This window comes from Bos grunniens, chromosome X, assembly GCF_055505025.1.
Source record: "Bos grunniens cultivar Pamir isolate PY7600 chromosome X, Bosgru_T2T1.0, whole genome shotgun sequence".
NCBI classification, from domain to species: Eukaryota; Metazoa; Chordata; class Mammalia; order Artiodactyla; family Bovidae; genus Bos; species Bos grunniens.
The window spans coordinates 137,644,411-137,664,340 of record NC_141194.1 but is presented as its reverse complement, the minus strand read 5'-3'; the positions used below and the strand labels follow the sequence as shown (position 1 = coordinate 137,664,340).

The 19,930-nt window shown below is 37.8% G+C and overlaps 1 protein-coding gene across 2 annotated transcripts in view; it reads right to left on the bottom strand.

Moving 5' to 3' along the window:
• The window catches only part of TENM1 (teneurin transmembrane protein 1), a 904,402-nt gene that overhangs the window by 256,340 nt on the left and 628,132 nt on the right, over positions 1-19,930 (bottom strand). For both annotated transcript variants that reach the window (XM_086388154.1, XM_086388153.1), the window contains exon 14: positions 16,534-16,734. In XM_086388154.1, coding sequence (XP_086244280.1) covers positions 16,534-16,734 — 201 coding nt within the window. The remainder of the gene's footprint in view (positions 1-16,533; positions 16,735-19,930) is intronic.

Genomic DNA, 19,930 nt, shown 5'->3' with positions numbered 1-19,930 from the left:
AAGAGGTTTTTTTTTAAATTTTTGATTGCAATATAATGGTTTACCTAATTATTTTTTTCAAGTTGCAGTTTTTGATGTTTAATTTCCAAGTCAATTTAAGATGTCTTGAGCTCCATTAATACACTGTGATATTGCTTCACTCATTTTCTTGCGAGGCACTTACTTAAAAAAAATGCATCATTCTAATGATTTTAGATTACTCTACAGTGCACATACCAATTTATGACTATTACAAAATTTTACGTTTTTTTCCCAAAGCATTTCAGTTTTAAAGATGCTCTGTATTTGCAGATAGAATGAGAGCTAACTTTTAAAAGGGCAGAATACAATTTACAGCCTTTAAAATTCTCTACCCTTTCTCATGTAGAACGCAACCTAAGTAAATAAATTCTGAAGTGTTCAATGGGCACATAAAAGAAGCATTAGGCTGAAGATATTATAAAATAATTTTCTTCTCATTCAAACTAATGACAATATTCTTTATAAATGGACAATACATTGTGTGCATGTGAAAAGAGTGTGTGAATGTGTGCAAGTGGGCATGGGTGTGTATAAGTGGGCCAGCATGTGTGTTTGAGTGCATGCAGGAGTGTACTATGGTGTATTTCAGTATATGTGTGACTGTGCAGTGTGTTAAAGAGTATGTGCATGGATACAAGTGTGTTTAAGAATGTGTGCATGAGTGTTGAAGTGTATGCATGTTTGTGTGTGTGTGATGTTCTGATTTAAGTATGTGCTGAGAGATAAAATGTTATGTGCACTTTTATTGAGGTGGTCATTAAAGTGTGCTCCAGCCTCAGCATAGAATGGGGGAGATGCCCCCAACTGTATCTATACCACATCTATAAGATATTTGAATAAACATGCACACAACTTATACCTTGCTTGAAATCTACAGGGGAAAAAATAGCAATATTTAAATTTTGCCCCAGGATTTTGCACCTGGTTATATCAGTGTAATAGATGTAAATCAGCTGCCAAAGTTGGGAAATCTTCCTTCCCTGTTGCTTAAAAAATTTTTTTTGATTACTTTATTCTCTCAGGATTCCTTATTCACAGTGACACATGTCACTTTCACAGCGATTGAGAATACTTTGAGATTGATATTTAAAAGATTGTAATTAACATCCATTTCCACTTCAGATCACTCTGAAAGATGCAGAGGGCACCAGACACATTTCTGGGATCAGACAGATGCCCATTCATGGATAATCTCCCTTTTGTTGGTTAAAGCATGCTGCTCTAGAAGGTAAAAGCCAAGGTCCTAGGGCCAAGGCTACCATGTCATGAGTGCCAGGTGCAGTGCCAGAGTCTCTGCAGGCATTACCACATTTCATCTTCATGGCAACCTTGCAAGGTAGTGTTAATTCCATGTTTGAGATGAAGTGTTGTTGCTTAGAGAGGTTAAATGAGTTGCTTAAGGTCATGTGGCTAATTAGGGGTGAGGCTGGCATCATACTTGGTCTGACTCTAAATTGTGTTCTTTGTACTACACTATGCTGAACCTTTATGATTGAATCTGAAAGTATGACCTTTACAGAATTTATATCTTCTCTCCCTGGGCCTGGGGTTTATTTGATTGCCTGCTACTCTTTGGCCCTCAACTGCTTTCTCTAATGATGCCTAAAAATTTGATTGATATCAAGTTCATATCTACCTTAGAGGCAATGAATAAATTCATGGACCATACTTCCAATGATGTAAAACCTCAGTATGTGGTTATTTCAAAGTATACTGGCTCAATTAAACTTGTTTTAGAAACTTTACTGACTAACCAGTATATGCCAGGGATATTATACCCATTTTATAGATACAGACATTGAGCATTCAAGAGGTTAGGTAATTTGCTTAAGGCTAGATAAGTAGAACCTGCTGACTCTACAGTCCTGTTGACAGTCCTAGTAAGCCACCAGCTCTAATCAACCCTCATTTTCTTCATTTATAAAATGGGAATAACAGTATTCTCACTGCAGGACTGTTACAAGGATGAAAGGATCCAGGCAAGAGTAATGGAGTGGGTTGCCATTTCCTTCTCCAGGGGATATATATATATATATATATATACATACACATATACTATATATATACACATATACTATATATATAGTATACACTATAATATATACATAATTATAAGTATATATGTATATATATAATATACGTATATTATATATTATATATGTATATATAATATAATATACATATATTACATAAAGTATATAATATATACATAAGTATAATATATACACTAAATATATACATATATATACTGTTATAAGGATGAAAGGATATATATATCATATATATATATACATACCATACTGAGCATAATAGTTAATGCTATTAACTATTATGTTAATTGTTAACAGGATAACAATTATCTGAGTCATTACAGTTAATGATGAATATGGACTTTGGCAATAAATAGACCTATCTTCAAAGGTTCTGCCTTCAGCTGGCTACGTGATCTAAGGAGCACTGCTGAATTTCTCTAGGTTTTCATTTCTTTCTCTATAAAATGATGATAATGTTCTACAGCACCGTTTCTGAAAGTGGTTCTAAAGAACACTTCTATCTCTGTAGGATATAAAGAAGTGTTAAGCATTTACTGATCAAAGTTTTGTGGGAAGCTCTGGTAGACAGCTTTCCTTATTGCAGGGAATTTTTAGAATCTATAACGTGAGAATATGCTTGGTGAATTTTCAAGTGGGAGCTAACCCGTAGATTTCTCCTTTTAGTTTTTCACCATAGAATGTTTTTTGTTTGTCTGTAACATCCTGCAGGAAAGAGTTGTATAGAAAATACTTTAGAAATACTGACTCATGATGATTAAATGGATAACATTTGTAAAACACATATATAGTGAGAGTTTAATAAATATAATATTGTTATTATTATTACCATAATCATCATTATAGTCATTAATGAGCCCCACCATGGTACAGTTAACCCAGGCCAGAAAAGTTATGTCTAATACACTTCTAGAAGTAAGGGTCTGGCAACTTTGCAGACAGAACTTTTTTGTCTGCCAGATTAGGGTGAAATGATTCAGTGTTGGTAGACACTTTAGCAGACAATATACTACATAATAATTACACTGGGCATATCTATCTATATAAAATAGAATTCTCTGAGTCACCAAAGTGTTCTTTGAGAACCAGAATTTTTCTGGTTCACCCCAGGTCGGCATTCCAAAACGCTGCTGTTGCATTGTCTTTTTTGACTGGTTTTAACATGTTCATGAGATGTTGTACTTAACACAAGTATCTTCCCATACATGAGAGTTTTGCCTCTTTCCCCGTAAAAAACAATAACAACTATAAAGCTTGGGAGAAGTACGGTGAGCTGTTATTGAATGTCTGATGTTTATACTGGACTGTCTAACTTTCCATCCTGATTCAGTTCCCTGACAATCTGGAGATGATTTGCCTTCACCCTTGTATATCTCCTGTTTTCAATGTGCACACAGTTTGCTGAGATATATGGCCCTTTTAAAATCGTCTTTAAACTTTTATCCTTTCTATGCTCCTTATGGTAGAATTAATCATATTTTCAGAGTGGAATTCTAGGATGGTGGTAGATACTATTGCTTTCTACCAGAAGTCTTCAGGGACTGTGTGGGTTGCTTCCCCATGAACCAATCTTTTAGAGAGAAATATATTTTTAGAGGGGGGTGTATTAACCCAAAAGGAAATTTCTTCACACATAAAAAATGTATTTATGTACCTAACCTGCTGGTACTGAAGAGGAGGTTGTGGGATAAATCCACAAGAAACTTTATCTGTATCTAGCCTAGAGGCCAACATTATAGATTTTATTTGCTACGTAGGATTATTGACTAAGATTAGCTCCTCCTTTTTCACTATTTTGCTTAGATGGATATTATGACAAAGGCAGAAATGAATAATTTTGTCACTATTTTAACCCCTGATATAGTGTTCTGGAGCTTTTTTGCATTTATGTTTGGATTAACAATGTCTGGAGGCTGAGAGGTTTGAGATGGACTGAGAGCTTTCATGTTCTATCGGTAATCCATTGATTCCTAAGGACCATTTCAATCCTTCCCTCATGGGCCTCAAGTGAAGGACATCTTCCATTATGAATGAGCTGATGATAATTAAAATGGACACACTCTGTCTCTAAGTGTCCTAATATCTGGCTTGCCAAGAATCGTGGATAGAGAAAAACAAACAATTCTGGCCAGGTTAATGTGGTGACCTTCATAAAGAAAAAGAGGCCGTTGGATTTTTATAAAAGTCAAGTTATATTTATGAAAAGCTTATTGCTAAGTTAAAACGTCAGATTTAATATGACCTTGTGGAAAGATCTGAATGTGATTGTTTCATCCTGTAAAGAGGCCAGGCTCTGTGGCATACACAGAGGTTTATAAACTTGGAGAGCGAGGTCATGGCAGCTCAGATGACAACTGACAACTTGGTGATCCGAGCCACCTCTGTCTATGTTTTAGTAATTCCCCCTTACAGAGCACACATGATTTTTTAAACAATCAAGCTAAATAAAGCATCTGAGGAAGATTTCATGGCTGAAGAACCACCCTAGAGACACTCTGAATGACAAGCTCTAATCTGTGCCAGTTTGCTTATTATCTATAAGTTTTCCAGCTGGACTCGAGTGTTCTAATTCATTTTATGACATAAAAACTTATCCAACAAAGTTATGAACCTACTGCTTTATTAGACATTTTATTTAAAACATACATTGGTTTCCTTCTTGAGAGGTGGAAAATCTGGGCCTTTGAGGTCTGTGTACTATACATGAATAGATTATCACTAGGCATTTAATTATGCTACTACTGTCCCACATTTGTATTCTTTATCATATTTTGCAGAAATCTGAGTAGAATGATTTGATGCTTCTCCTGTCTTAGGAAATATATGCATTCATTTATACTTCTTTCTTATGCTTTTATTGTCATAAACCAGAACCAGATTTATGGTTACCCTTGGTGTCTTAATATTGCCAAAAATGACTTTTGGTCAGTTATACTAAAACCCAAATAATCATTTTTGGTAAACCTTTTCCACATATAGCTGACTTTGTCAACAATCCTATACTACAAAGTACTTATTCAAGTTACCTTGGTATCTGAATATATTCAGTTTAATTTGGAAAATACATTTAATTATATTTTCCAGGCTAAACTTAATACTGCCATATGCCACAGCAGTGCTGTCCAATAAAATAGAAAGTGAGCCTCAAATGCAAGCCACAGATGCAACCTTAAATTTTTTAGTAGCCACATTAAAACTGCAGGTGAAATTAATGTTAAATATATAGTATCTAACCCAGTATGTCCAAAGTATTATCATTTCAATATGTAATCAAAATGATAACTAATAAGGAGATACTTTAATTCATTTTTCCATAGAAAATCTTGAATATGATCTGTAGGGAAAGTGTCTCACTGGTCTCAATACAAAGAAAGTTTTATTTCCATTGAGCTATGGGCTTGGCTTTATGTTGAAGACGTGGTGAGTCACACAACTGATCATGTTGCCCTGTTGTGCTAGTTGGAAAGTTGAATGCTACAGTGAAATTTGATGTCATTTAGCTGTTCACATGGCTTCCTTAAACAAAGATTATATTTCTTGGCTTCCTTTGCATCTAGATGTGGTCACATGACTTAGTTACTGGTCAGTGAGATATAAATGAATGTTTCCAGCAGTACCATAAATGAAGTCTCCTTAAAAGAGAGCAAACAGACTGTTTCCCCCTCCACTCTTTCATCTTGTCTGTAATGAAGATGTGGTGACTGGAACATTGGCTGCCATTGTGTACAATGAGGATAAAAGTCCCATCTTAGGGATACTAGAGGTGTGAGCCAGAAGAATCTTTTTGGAGTCATCACCTAAGCCTTGGTCTGCCTATTTCTAGATTTCTTTTGTGTGAAAGTAAGGTCACAGTTATATCTTGTTTAAGCTACTCTTTTATTTGCCTCCCCTGAGGGAGGTATTTCCTGTCACTAAACCTAATCTTAGCAGACAGACCAGGAATATAAATTTTCCTTGAATGTGATTTTATGATGAAGAGCAGGGCTTAAAGGGAGTGAAAAGATAGAATAAATACTTTTCACCTAACTTTTCAGTGAAACATCTGTTCTACAAACAAAAAAATAACACCACTCAGGTGGGGATAAAAAAATGTAATGACTTTGGAATAGAAAGAATTTTCATACTCCTTTAAATTAATTCAGCTTTACCATGTCTGAAAATGAATTCTGTGAGACAGCTACTAATTTATCTTCTACTTACAAAAGATTTGTCTTTGAAATGTGTCTTTACAATGAGAATTGAAATATAAATGACAATAATGGCTACCATTTATTATTATAATCTAATGTCTACTATGGGAGAAGCACTATGTTAGGTGTTTCACATATATTATCTCATTTAACTCTTACAACTACCCTAACAAAGTAGGAATTATTTCCCTATTTTATAGGAGAGGCTCAGAGAAACCAAGTAACTTATTCAAGGTCACATAGTAACTTAGAGGAAGAGCTGGAATTTGAGGTCATTTCTGTCTGACTTTTCTACGCTGAAACTCTGACAATTTTCATAACACTGTTTTCCCCCTCCCCAACACTGGCTCAGATCACTTTCATCAACTGACTTCTCCCCTTAATCATAACATTGTGATAGTCAAGGAACAGAAAGACTCTGGGATCCTGCCCTGTGTATATATTCACTGCTAATTTTCCTAGAGATTCAGTGGAAGCGATGACAATGGAAAGGTAACATCTCTTGAATTTGAACAAGGCTCTCTTAATGGTATATTAGACAAAAGGTCTAAACCAGAAATTGAGACTTGTCTCTCATATTAACTATGTATCTAATCATCTACATTCAGTTCAGTTCAGTTCAGTTCAGTTGTTCAGTACGACTCTTTGAGACCCCATGAATCGCAGCACGCCAGGCCTCCCTGTCCATCACCAACTCCCAGAGTTCACCCAAACTCACATCCATTGAGTCGGTGATGCCATCCAGCCATCTCATCCTCTGTCGTTCCCTTTTCCTCCTGCCCCCAATCCCTCCCAGCATCAGAGTCTTTTCCAATGAGTCAATTCTTCGCATGAGGTGGCCAGAGTACTGGAGTTTCAGCTTTAGCATCATTCCTTCCAAAGAACACCCAGGACTGATCTCCTTTAGAATGGACTGGTTGGATCTCCTTGCAGTCCAAGGAACTCTCAAGAGTCTTCTCCAACACCACAGTTCAAAAGCATCAATTCTTCGGCGCTCAGCTTTCTTCATAGTCCAACTCTCACATCCATACATGACCACTGGAAAAACCATAGCCTTGACTAGATGGACCTTTGTTGGCAAAGTAACGTCTCTGCTTTTGAATATGCTATCTAGGTTGGTCCTTACGCAAATCATTCAACCTTTCTGGGCCTCAGTTTTCTTCTATAAAAGGAAGGACAAAACTAGGTGATCTCTAAGATCTAATCTAGTGTGAATATTCTATGATTATGTCAAAATCTGTTAAATAAAAAATAAAGACAGCTGGAAATGAAAGTAGGCAGTATTATTTAGAATGCTTTAACTTTCATTGTTTGACATGCACAATTCAAATTTAAAAATGAATGGACCTACCAGAAAAGTGTGGCAAGCTGTCTCTGATTGTTTAAATTGTTTACTCTTGATTCCACTGTTAATTTTCACTCCTATGGCTTCAGAAATATCTTTTTTCCATTTATTTAAATAATAAAAATTTATTTATATAAATTTAAATCAAATTTATTTATTTTATTCTTGGCTTCACTGGGTCTTTGTTGCTGCACACAGGCTTTCTCTAGTTGTGGCGAGCGAGGGGCCACTCTCTCTAATTTTGGTGCTCGGCTTACTCTTGTTGCAGAGCACTGGGCTCTAGAGCATGCTGGCTTCAGTAGTTGTGGCTTGCAGCCTCTACAGCATGAGCTCAGTAGTTGTGGTACTCAGGCTTAGTTGCTGTGTGACATGTGGAATCTTCCCGGACCAGGGATCGACTCCAGGCCCTCTGCACTGGCAGGTGGATTCTAATCCACTGTATCACCAGGGAAGTCCCAGAAACATCTTTTAAACAATACTTCTCAGAACACTCTTTTAAAGCTCACTAGCTGAACCATTTTTCTAGCTGGAATAAACTCTTCTAGGTTTGTAGAACTCTAATGTGTTTACACATAACCCAGTAGAAAAAAATTCTTGACTTAATTGCAACTTAAATATTTTTCTCCACTTAAAGTGAAAATGTTAATTATTAAAATAAATTGAAATGTGAATTTAGCTGAAAAACACATTTTACAGATGTATAAATTGAGATCCATAGTGGCTGATTAGTCCAAGATTACATGGAGAGTTAGGGCTGTGCCAGGACATCAGAGGCATCAGCTGGTCTGGGTAACCTAGAGTTTTGGTGAGGGTTCAGAGTGGGAAACAGATTGTTAGCTGAACCTTGGGCCTGTACAGGATCAGGGATCCATACTGAAACCAATCTAGAAGCAAATGTGCCTTGCAAAAATAGGTTAGAAGAAAATGATCTGTCTCAGGCTTGGGTCTGAAGATGTTAAACAACAAGCCTCCTCTGAGACTTCATGGCAACTAGCTGAGTTTCATGCGGGTTTGGAGCCTGCTGCTGCTGCTGCTGCTGCTAAGTCGCTTCAGTCATCTGACTCTGTGCGACCCCATAGATGGCAGCCCACCAGGCTCCCCCATCCCTGGGATTCTCCAGGCAAGAACACTGGAGTGGGTTGCCATTTCCTTCTCCAATGCATGAAAGTGAAAAGTGAAAGTGAAGTCACTCAGTCATGTCCGACTCTTAGCGACCCCATGGACTGCAGCCTACCAGGCTCCTCCATCCATGGGATTTTCCAGGCAAGAGTACTGGAGTGGGGTGCCATCGCCTTCTCCGTTGGAGCCTGAGTTTGTACTAAATGTATGGTCCCAAAACTGTAACTTGAGATTTTTAATTTAAACTTTAAATTAGTACAAATGGTCATCATGTTGTACACCTGAAACTAATAAATATTGTAAATCAACTACAGTAAAAAAAAAACGTTTTACCCTGGTTTGTAGTGCAGACAACTTCTTATGAGAAACAAACATAAATCTTCCCCAGACTTAGAATTTCAACATATTTTAACCAACTATAAAAAATGAACAGAAGTAAGAAAGCAAGCCAATCATATGCAAGAGTTGACAGAAACAAGAAACCATAGATCCAGGCCCACAAAGCCTTAACATGATCTATTTATCAGATATAGCATGTAAAATAACTATGTTTAATATGCATAAAGAAAATAGTAGATAAAGACAGGATTAAGGAGCAAGAAATTTCCAAAAATTAATGAGAGATATTTGAAAAACAAACTAAATAATTTTAGAAATGAAATCACTGAAATTTAAAATTTAAATGAAGGGTAAACATCATAGTAAACACAGCTGAAGAGATATTTCATGAGCCAGAAGACAAATTTGAAGAAATTGCCAATAAAATAACAGAGAAACAAAGAAATGGAAAATTGGAAAAAGCATAAAAGACATAGAGGCCAGAGTGGGAGAGTCTAATGGAAATTCCAAAAGGAAGTAGCAGAGAAAGTGTGAAAATCAAAATTCATTGAGATAGTGACTAAATATTTTCTATGATTTATGGAAGACATGGGTTCTTATATTCAAGAGGCTCAGCAAGTCACAAGCAGGATAAAAACAAGATTAATCCACACTGATCTTTAGGATAAGACATTGGGTTGTGAATTCTATTGCCAACTTCAATGCTGAAGCACACACAATAAAGTAACTTTCCCCATGTCTCACAGCAGATTAGTTCCTTCAGCTATAAAATGAGGAAACATTATTAACCCTGCTTACACCTTAACGATGTTATGAGAATAAGAGAAACTTGTTTGCTAGGTTACTGGGAATGTGGAAGTATAAGTCAAGTTCTTACCAGGTGAAAATGTATGGTCCTTCTTTAATGAAGGACAAATCTCTGTCCTTTCCAACGACTCAGAAGAATGAAAGTGAAAGTCGCTCAGTCGTGTCCTACTCTTTGCCATCCCATGGACTATACAGCCCATGGAATTCTCCAGGCCAGAATACTGGAGTGGGTAGCCTTTCCCTTCTCCAGGGGATCTTCTCAACCCAGGGATCAAACCCAGGTCTCCCACATTGCAGGTGGATTCTTTACCAGTTGAGCCACAAGGGAAACCCAATAATACTGGAGTGGGTAGCCTATCCCTTTCCGATGACTCAGAAGAATACATGTAAAGCAAATCTCTGGAAAGGTTCTAGAGGTAGTTTTTATTATTAAAGCTCAATATGCAATCCACACTCTAATAATGTCCCTGGAGTATGGCCATAATAATGAATGAAGGGACTTCGCTGGCAGTCCAGTGGTTAAGAATCCCCTTTCCAATGCTGGGGATGTGGGTTTGATCCCTGGTGGGGGAACTGAGATTCCACTTGCTGTGGGGGTGGCTGGATCCACACGCCACAGCTACTGAGCCCAGCACACCCTAACTAGAGAGTCTGTGCACTGCAACGAAAGATCCCAAGTACCAACCCATGCAGCCAAAAATAAAAGTAAGTACATGATTGAAAATAAGGCTTTATTAAAAAAATAATGAAATGAAGAAAATGGCTATGTCAGTATTTGGAGAAAAAATTAAAACCAATGGATAAATGCAGGGTGTTTTTATTACAGGAATGAAAGTATCTTTCAGTTTATGAGGGAGGGGGAGATATATGAGGGAGTATGAGAATTTATATGTATGAGATGTATGAGAGTTTATGAGGGAGTGCTCTTTAATATCTCTAATAATTTGATTTTGTACAGGATTGGAACAACTTATTCTGATTCTTCTCCATGTCTTGGCCACTGATTTTGCACAACTGAATTCTGGCTTCCTTCGAAGTCTCTCTCAACCATCTCTACTAGAGACCCTTTCTACCTTCCTGCCCCGCCCCTGCTCAGACCAACCCCCACCCCCCATGTCAGAGAAGCAGACAGCAGGTCAGACTGTGGAGGGGAGCACCCAGGTGGCCGCCTTTCCTGCAGGATCTCACCTCCAGGGCCAAACACATCTTTTAGATTACACCCTTTTCTGGGTCTATTTCATTTCATGCAGATGAACATGAATTGAGAAAAATGCCAAACAGAGAATGAACTTGGAATTCAGAAAAAGTTTGGGTGAATGAGAAATGCATTTAATGGTGCAGTACAAAATTTTCCTGGTTTCTTTTGATGTTCCTATTGGTCTTTCCAAATGCACTCCTTATTATTAACTGTACTTGAGCCATGTAAATACGCATGGCTCCTCACACTCAGGTTTACTTAGTTACATTTTCTTACCTCACAGTTGCCACCTTATATATATGTCCCTGGTTTGAAAAACAATTTTAAAGCTTTAATGTCCTGGAACAGTCAGCGGAGTTAGCTCAGATTTACAGAGAGGGAGCTGCAAATTTATCTCATTGTTCAAACCTGTCAAATTGTCAAAAGTTTCACTGGATTTTTGCACTGCAGTCTGCTAATGATGGCAGAAAAGGTATGGTTTTTATCACCTCAGAACAAAATGTAAAAGATGTATTTTGAAAACATTTGATATTTGATGTGCTTTAAATCACACCATAAGATTTGATGGCTATTAAACGGACTCTCTTTGATAAAGATAAGGTATTTTTGAATCTTAGAATTTTGGGGGGGTTGATTTCTATTTTCATTCAAGACAAAAAACTTAGGGGGTGTCAAACCATCTCTGAGTAGGATGTATTGCTAGGAAATCATGATAATAGTATGATTTTTTTTTTCCATTTCATATCTGCCTCCCAAAAAATATTTTTGTGGATTCTTACATTCTTAGTCTGACTTGAATTCTATTAAGGATGCTTTTGGGGTTGTATTTCTAGTGCCACCAATGAACTGCACTGACAGATTCCGCAGGTCTACAGTTAATGTTTCTACCTCACTGTGGTGTTAATGGTGTAGCCACTATGTTTCAAGGAGGGGTTTATTTTATTAAATCAATCAAACCAGAGTCACCTTAAGGTTTACCCTTTATTTCTTCCAGAATAGAAAAAAAAATGACTTTAAAATAAACTTGATCAGAGGTTGTCGTACTTTGCAAGTTAAAAATAATTAAGCCTACATAGGAATTAGTCATAAGCCTTTTTGTCCCTGTATTCTAAAAAGCAATATAAAACTTCCCATCATGTTTCAGTGACTGACTATCTATATTTGAGCTTTTTAGTCCATGAAATTTGTTCATTATAATATATTAACATTGTTTGATAACCAGTAGAGACTTTTCTTTTGTGAACTCAGCTACAGCTCTTAAGAAATTCAGGTGTGTATCCCAAACTGAATAGACAAGATTATCTGCAATCCTAGGTTCCTAATCTGGGTACACTGATTATCTCTTTTCTATTGAAGATACTTAATTTCAGTTACTTTATATATGAGTGGATTTTTCTCTTCAGTGGCATGATGAATGACTATATAGTTGTGCCCGTAGCATGTACATTCTGTTTTGAACAAAGCTTCTTTATCAAATGGCATGTACAACCCTGCTGTTACTGTAATATCTATAGGAAAAATACAGTGTACACTAATCATTTCAAATGGCCTACTCAATACCTGGAAATTTCAGGAAAGTGATGCATTATATGTGATAGATATATAGAATCAGATGAAAACTTTTTGATTATTGGCACTTTCAATAAAGGGGAAAATGAATAATGTTCTAAAAGCATATACTTGTATAATCAAGGAAAGTTTTTCTAGCAATTATAATTATATGAGCCTTTTACAACTTCCTCCTCTAATTATCTGTTTTATTAGTAGATGCATATCACCATCCATTAGGGAACACTTAAAAACATAACAAGACATTGTTATATACACACATGTTTATGTGTGTGTGTACATGTGTATCTCTACAAATAGAGGTAGATTCTCAAACAAAATGGTCTATATATCAAAGTGTGGATTTCATTATAACATAAACAAAGCTATTTGCAATTAATATTTTCTCACCATAAACAATATGGAGTTGAGAGTTTATGAACTGTATCCACAAACCATTGATAATCAGTGTCAACAGCTCAATATACAGGCTAAAGAACCATAGATCTCAGTATTGAAAAGGGCCTTAAGAGCCACTTGGCTAATCTTCTACTATTTCAAAAATGAGGCAGATGAGACTCAAAAAAGTTAAATGAGTTACTCAAAATCACTATGCTGTGAATACACACACAAGCACACATGAGCACAAGCACACACACACTGTCATCTCTCCAATGGACAAAATGGCCACATGTCATAGGATAGCCTGAAAATAAATATCCTTACAACAAAGCCTTATGGAATCTTCACCCAGAACTACAGATGATTCCTGTTATATAGTAACTATGTACACACACACACACACACACACACACACACAGCTTCCCAGGTGGCTCAGTGGTAAAGAATCTGCCTGCCAATGCAGAAAATTCAGGAGACTCAGGGGTTCGACCCTTGAGTTGGGAAGATTCCCTGGAGGAGGGCATGGCAACCCACTCCAGTATTCTTGCCTGAAAAATTTCATGGACAAAGAAGCCTGGCAGGCTATGGTCCATAGTTCAGGAATACTTCAGGACCTAATGTGCCATCTCTCTAGCTGATTAATCCAGTTCTAAGATCCAGGATAATGAGAGGGGATGATGGTAGAAAGGACAGAAACTGTCCTCTCTTTGTGGATGCTTATCTTCCATAAATTTCACAGTCTGTTATATGAGAATAACAATAGATAGAGTGGCTCACAGGAAGTTTCATCAAGAAGAAAGGAGTACAAAGCTCTAAATTCTGCTTTTATGCTCCCCTCAGAGACTATGAGACCAGGAGAAGCCAGATTTTATGAAAGACATGTAGTAGATGTGTTTTACAATGCTGATCTTCAAAGCTGCAGCCGGTATCTTCAGTATAGGGCTAAATGTATTACTGAGATTTCATGGCAAGGAGCTCTATTTTAAGGGAGCGTGATTTGACCTGCAGTATATCCAAATCTAAACTATGTTATAACAAGCTTCTGTTGTATTCCCCTTGAGGTGTTTTTTAAAGACTAATGAGTTAACCTTTGTGAAGTACCATGAGACCTCCAGGTGAAAGAACCCTATATCAAGTATCCATTCAGTGCCGCTAACAATACTCAGTGTACCTAGAAAACAGACTGAAAATAATCAGTAAACCATTCACTGCAGTCCCCTTGGTATCAGAGCAACACTGTTAACATGCTAACAGCTAAGCTTCATGCGCTTAGAGGAAGAGAATGATCAATGGCAAAGAGCATATCCACCTTTGAAATGACATGATCCATTATAAGAATCAGATGTTAAATTGCTTCCTGTACTGAGCATACTCAATTAAAAGTCTGCACAGTGAGATCATCTCGATGGTTAAATATGCTCTGTGGGAACAACCTTTATGGAGCTTAAAAATCACAGAAGGACTATTCCTACCATGACACCGGAGATTCAGGAGGCATTTCCTGTCCCTATTTTTCAAGTTGGTAGTTTTATTAGGAAGGCTTTTGCCTGAGAGACTGCAGAGTTTGGGGTTATACCTATTCATCCTTTTGCTTCTCTGACCAAGAGGTGCTTCTAGTGTTCTTTTTCTATTGCATCCAGAATGGATGGATGTGGCTTTAGTCCACTTTTGAAAGTGAAAGTGGAAATTGCTCCGTTGTGTCTGACTTTTTACCATTCCATGGACTAATTCTCCAGTCCAGAATACTGCAGTGGGTAGCCTTTCCCTTCTCCAGGGGATCTTCCCAACCCAGGGATCGAACCTGGGTCTCCTGCACTGCAAGCAGATTCTTTACCAATTGAGCTATCAGGGAAGCCCCCATTCTAATTTAGTCTACCTTGAATCCATGTTATATCTGGACAAGAATGCAGGTGATATTTGATGCCCTTCATCTCCTCGAATGTTCCCTTTTCCATAAGCTAATCTATTCGCCTGAGTTCCTGCTCCTTGTCTAACTCCTCCTTTGGTGGGGTGAGGGTGGAGGCTGAAAAGAAATGCTAGATGTGGCATGAAATCAACAGTCCTGCAAACAACTTTCAGGTTTGCAATTAGCCAGCTCTATGACCTTGGAAAAATAATTTAACCTCACTAGCTCTCACTTTCCTCTTGTTTCAAAGACTTATATAGCTCTTATTCATTGTTGACTTTATCTCCTCCAGCCAGACTCCAAGTTCCAGTAGTGCAGGAATCATGTATTCCTCACTGATGTATCCCGGGAGTTAGCACATGGGCCACAGTAAGTGCTCAAGGAAAATCTGTTCACAGAATATTTTAGGCGGACTTCTCTGGTGGTCCAGTGGCTAAGACTTCGTGTTCCCAATGCAGGAGGCTCGAGTTCGATTCCTGGTCAGGGAACTAGATTTCACAGGCTGCAACTAAGACTTGTTACCAGTCACCCATCTCCCAAGGTAGAAATCATAGTTAGTGGTAATTCCTGCCTCCAGCAGCACTTATATAGTAACCATGTCCTGTTTCCTAACCTCGACCTAAAACACAATCTGTTATAAACTGCGCAGTAGCTTCTTACTGTGTCAAGAAGAAATGCAAGTTCCTTAGCATGGCGTGCAAACAAAACTCCCTGCGTTCTCATCCCTGCCCATCTCTCCAATTATATCTTCTGGATTCCTAGGTGCAGCCACACCCAATGACTAGCAATTTGTCAAATGGAATATTTGGTTTCACATTTCTTAGTTTAAATTATTCCTTCTGCCTGGGATATTCTTGGCTCTCAAATCCACCTGATAAACATATAATTATCTTTTTAGTGTTCATTCAAGTGTTAAGATGTTTCCAAAGTCAGAAAAGGGAACCCTCCTACACTGTTGGGGGGAATGTAAATTGGCGCAGCCATTATGGAAAACAGTATGAAGAGTCTTTAAAACACTAAAAATAGAGTTGCCATATGATCCAGCAATCCCACTCCTAGGCATATATCCAGAGAAAACTCTAACTTGAAAAGATACATGAACCCCAATGTTCATTGCAGCACTGTTTACAATAGTCAAGATATGGAGGCAACCTAGATGTTCATGGACAGAAGAATGGATAAAGAAGATGTAGTACATATATACAATGGAATGCTACTCAGCCATAGAAAAGAATAAAATGATACCATTTGTAGCAACATGGATGGACCTGGGGATTGTCATCCTGAGTGAAGTAAGACATAGATTTGAAATAATCTATAGAGAATTGATCATAACAGACTTCAGAATGGATGGAATAACTACAGGAGAGTGCAAAATGAAGACAGAGGTTCAACTACGGAACTATGACAATGAAAAATGCGATGAAAAGCCCAGTGGTGTGAAAGCCCAGTTGTATATGAAAACTCAGTAAAATACAAGCCTAGAAAACATGGGGAAGCCCCTTATGAAGGCATACAGATCTGACTTTAAGAAATATTACCTTAAGGAAAGACCAGTAAGAACTCAGGAGTGAGAGAAGGGGGTGAAGAATTAGACTCGGATGTACCTGTTGAGCAGTCAGCCCCTGTCCACTTGGGATCGCAGCTGCACGTGCCAGTTTCCAGCAGAAAAGTCCCGTGTCCTGAGCACTGCTCCTGACATATTGGAAGTGGCGTTTCACAGTTGACTCCTCCCCAACCAGTAGAACAGTGACATTCTCCTTTTACACAGATGCCATGGCCAGAACACATGGGGTCTAAGCAGTCCTCTGAAGGCCAGAAAAAAAAAAAAAAAAAGGCGGGGGTGGGGGGAAAGGTTGAAAGTGAACAGGTGTGGCCAGGACACTGAGATACATTGATTTTCCGATATTACATTATTTATGCTATTTTCATTAGGCAATAAAATGACTTACGTAAATGCTGTGTTTGAACCAGAATATTATCAACACTTAAAAACATGGAAGGCTACCATAAAGGTTGCAATCTAAATGTAGAAGAAGGAAACCACAGATACGTTCTATGAAATTAAGAGCAGCATGTAGCACTCCCACACAAGTGGGTGGGTGGACCAGAATGAGCCTTCAGTAGGGATTCCTCAGCTTTGCAAAAAAAAAAAAAAAATCAAGAATTTTTGGTAAGTCATTCTCTGTCTTCTGAAATTGGAATCATAGCTCCCAGAAATGGCTTTTATTTGATGTGTCTAGAGGAATTTTTATATATATTTAAGTTTGGATTATTTAAGGTATTGGCTGAGGTGACTGCTGTTTCATGGAATCATATAATATAACTAATTTCTTATAATCTCTCATTTATTCCTAAGAAGCACTGAAAATGCAACATTTTAAACACAATTTAAAAATTCTTTGCCTCCTGGATTCTCTTTCTACCAGGACACCGTGACATAGTTTTCAATGCTTTAGAATATCACAGACTCAATTATATTTGACTCTGATTCTGTGAAGTCTGGAAATTTTTGGACACATTCTAACAAATACTCTAAACTATTTCACAAGTAGATTTCTATGCTTGCCTTGGGGAAAATTATTTTGTGCTTTTAACTGAGTGACCACCCCACAGGTAACAGGAAAGTTGATGTCCAAATTCTGATCTTCCCATACAAATAAGATGAGACCAAAATAAGCTAACCATTATGAGGACGTACGCTTTGAATTACTTTTCTAGCAATGGAAACAGGCTGATACGATCTGCCATCATTTGCAAGACTGGCCTAGTTTTAGTGTGTAGCATGTGCCATGGAATGGGCTTCCCAGGTGGCTCAGTGATAAAGAATCTGCCTGCAATGCAGGAGATGTGGGTTCCATCCCTGGGTCAGGGAAGATCCCCTGGAGGAGAAAATGGCAACCCACTCCAATATTCTTGCCTGGAAAATCCCATGGACAGAGGAGCCTCAAGGGCTACAGTCCATAAGGCTGCAAAGAGCTGGACACAACTTAGTGACTAAACAGCAACAACAAATGTGACTTGGAATAGAGTTAAGTCTAACTAGGCATTTTATAATTAGTGTTATTGCCATTATAAATAGCCCATGATCTCAGGGTCATTAGCACAATGCTTTAATACCTGAGCTAATCAGCAAATAAACACCAGAAGGTACATCTAATTTGATCTATTCGTTATTTGGAGGGAGAGGAAAAGTGTGTGTGTGTGTGTGTGTGCGAGTGCGCTCAGTCACTTCAGTTGTGTCCGACTCTTTGCGACCCTATGGACTGTAGCCACTAGGCTCCCCTGTCCGTAGGGATTCTCCAGGTAAGAATACTGGAGTGGGTTGCCATGCCCTCCTCCAGGGAATCTTCCCAACCCAGGGATCAAACCCACATCTCTTATGTCTCCTGCATTGGCAGGCAGGTTCTTTAGTGTTCAATATTATTTCAAAAGGAGGTAATTTTGTTGCATCAAAATATAACAAATTTAATAAATAAAACAGTATTAACTTAATATAGGTTTATTCTTTTTTTTAGAAGACCACCTTCAATGAGTAGGTAAGTCATACTTAAGTCAGAGGCACAAAGTCATTTGGCTGCAGGGACCAGGTGGGCTGGATATAAGAAAGCAGGGTGTGCTGGGAATAAGTGTCCGGTTTAAAGGAAGCTGCTGCCTCTGTGTGTGTGTCTGTGTGTTGGTTGCTGAGTCATATCTGACTCTTTGTTACCCAATGGACTGTAGAGCCTGCCTGGTTCATCTGTCCATGGGATTCTCTAGGCAAGAATACTGGAGTGGGTTGCCATTTCCTCCTCCACAGGGGATCTTCCCGACCAAGGGATCGAACCCAGGTCTCCTGCATTGCAGGTGGATTCTCTATTGCCTGAGCTACTAGGGAAGCCCAAGTTGCTGTTAATTGGCTCCAATCATTGCTACCATGTAGGAGTGTGGGCTGAGGGTCACCAGATATTTTTGTTGCTCAAAAGAGGCCAGAAATAGAGATTTTTATATGATACTTCTCTATTTTAAATTTTGCAAAATACACCACAGTAAACAACAATGAAAACACCACCACCACCACTTAGTGAAACAAAATCCACCCATGCGCCCATTCAGGCTGTGAGTTCCTGTTTGTGAAATCTGACTTAAAACATTTTTTATTAAAAAAATTTGTATTTGGAAAGTTTCTACCTTTAAACGTGGTACTCCTTGCTATCTTGGTTAGTCTATGAATTTTCTTTGTGGCCTAGAAGGCAAACTGTAGCCAAGTCCTTTTTCAACTATTTACAAAATTTAAATTAGGACGGTCTAACCTAGGTTAAACGTTTTTTAGGGCAGATTGTAGATGTTGTAATAGACACCATTTTTTGGGGGGGGTGAAAACATGTGTGTATCTATATAGCATCTGAATGTATAGCTTAAATATCATGATTGCTGATGGATCCCCATAAAAACAGCTTCTAAAAGTAAGTCAGGAACTTTACTGCCTGTCAAGTCCCAATGACATTCATATTGGAACAGATACAATCTTCACACCAAAATTCTACTATGGCTAATGGAAGGTGGAAAGCTAAACTCTTGTTTGCTCATGGAGCAGAATGAGATTAAACCCTTTAAAATGCTGTGTAATAGTCTTAATGAGCCATCTTTAAAAAGCAATTATAGTGCATTTTCAGCAATCTATTTCCTGAACAACAGTTGTGATGAGACCATCTCCCATGGTAATGGTTTAATATTATTTCTGAAATCAGTCTTATTTGAGGAATGTGGCATGAAAAAGGTCTGATTACTAGCAAACTTATTTTCCAATGTGTCTTCTTTAAATGATAAAACTACTGCTGTTTCAAAGTATGTTTTTTACATGATAAAATTATTGTGCATGTATGTGTAATGCTCCTTTGGGGTGAATTTTAATATAAAGGCATTGTCTTGAAACTCATTAGTGGTAAGTCTACTTCCTTAGGCAGGGAGGTCAAGTTTCAGCATGAGGTATATAAAAATAAATAATATAAAGCAATAATAATA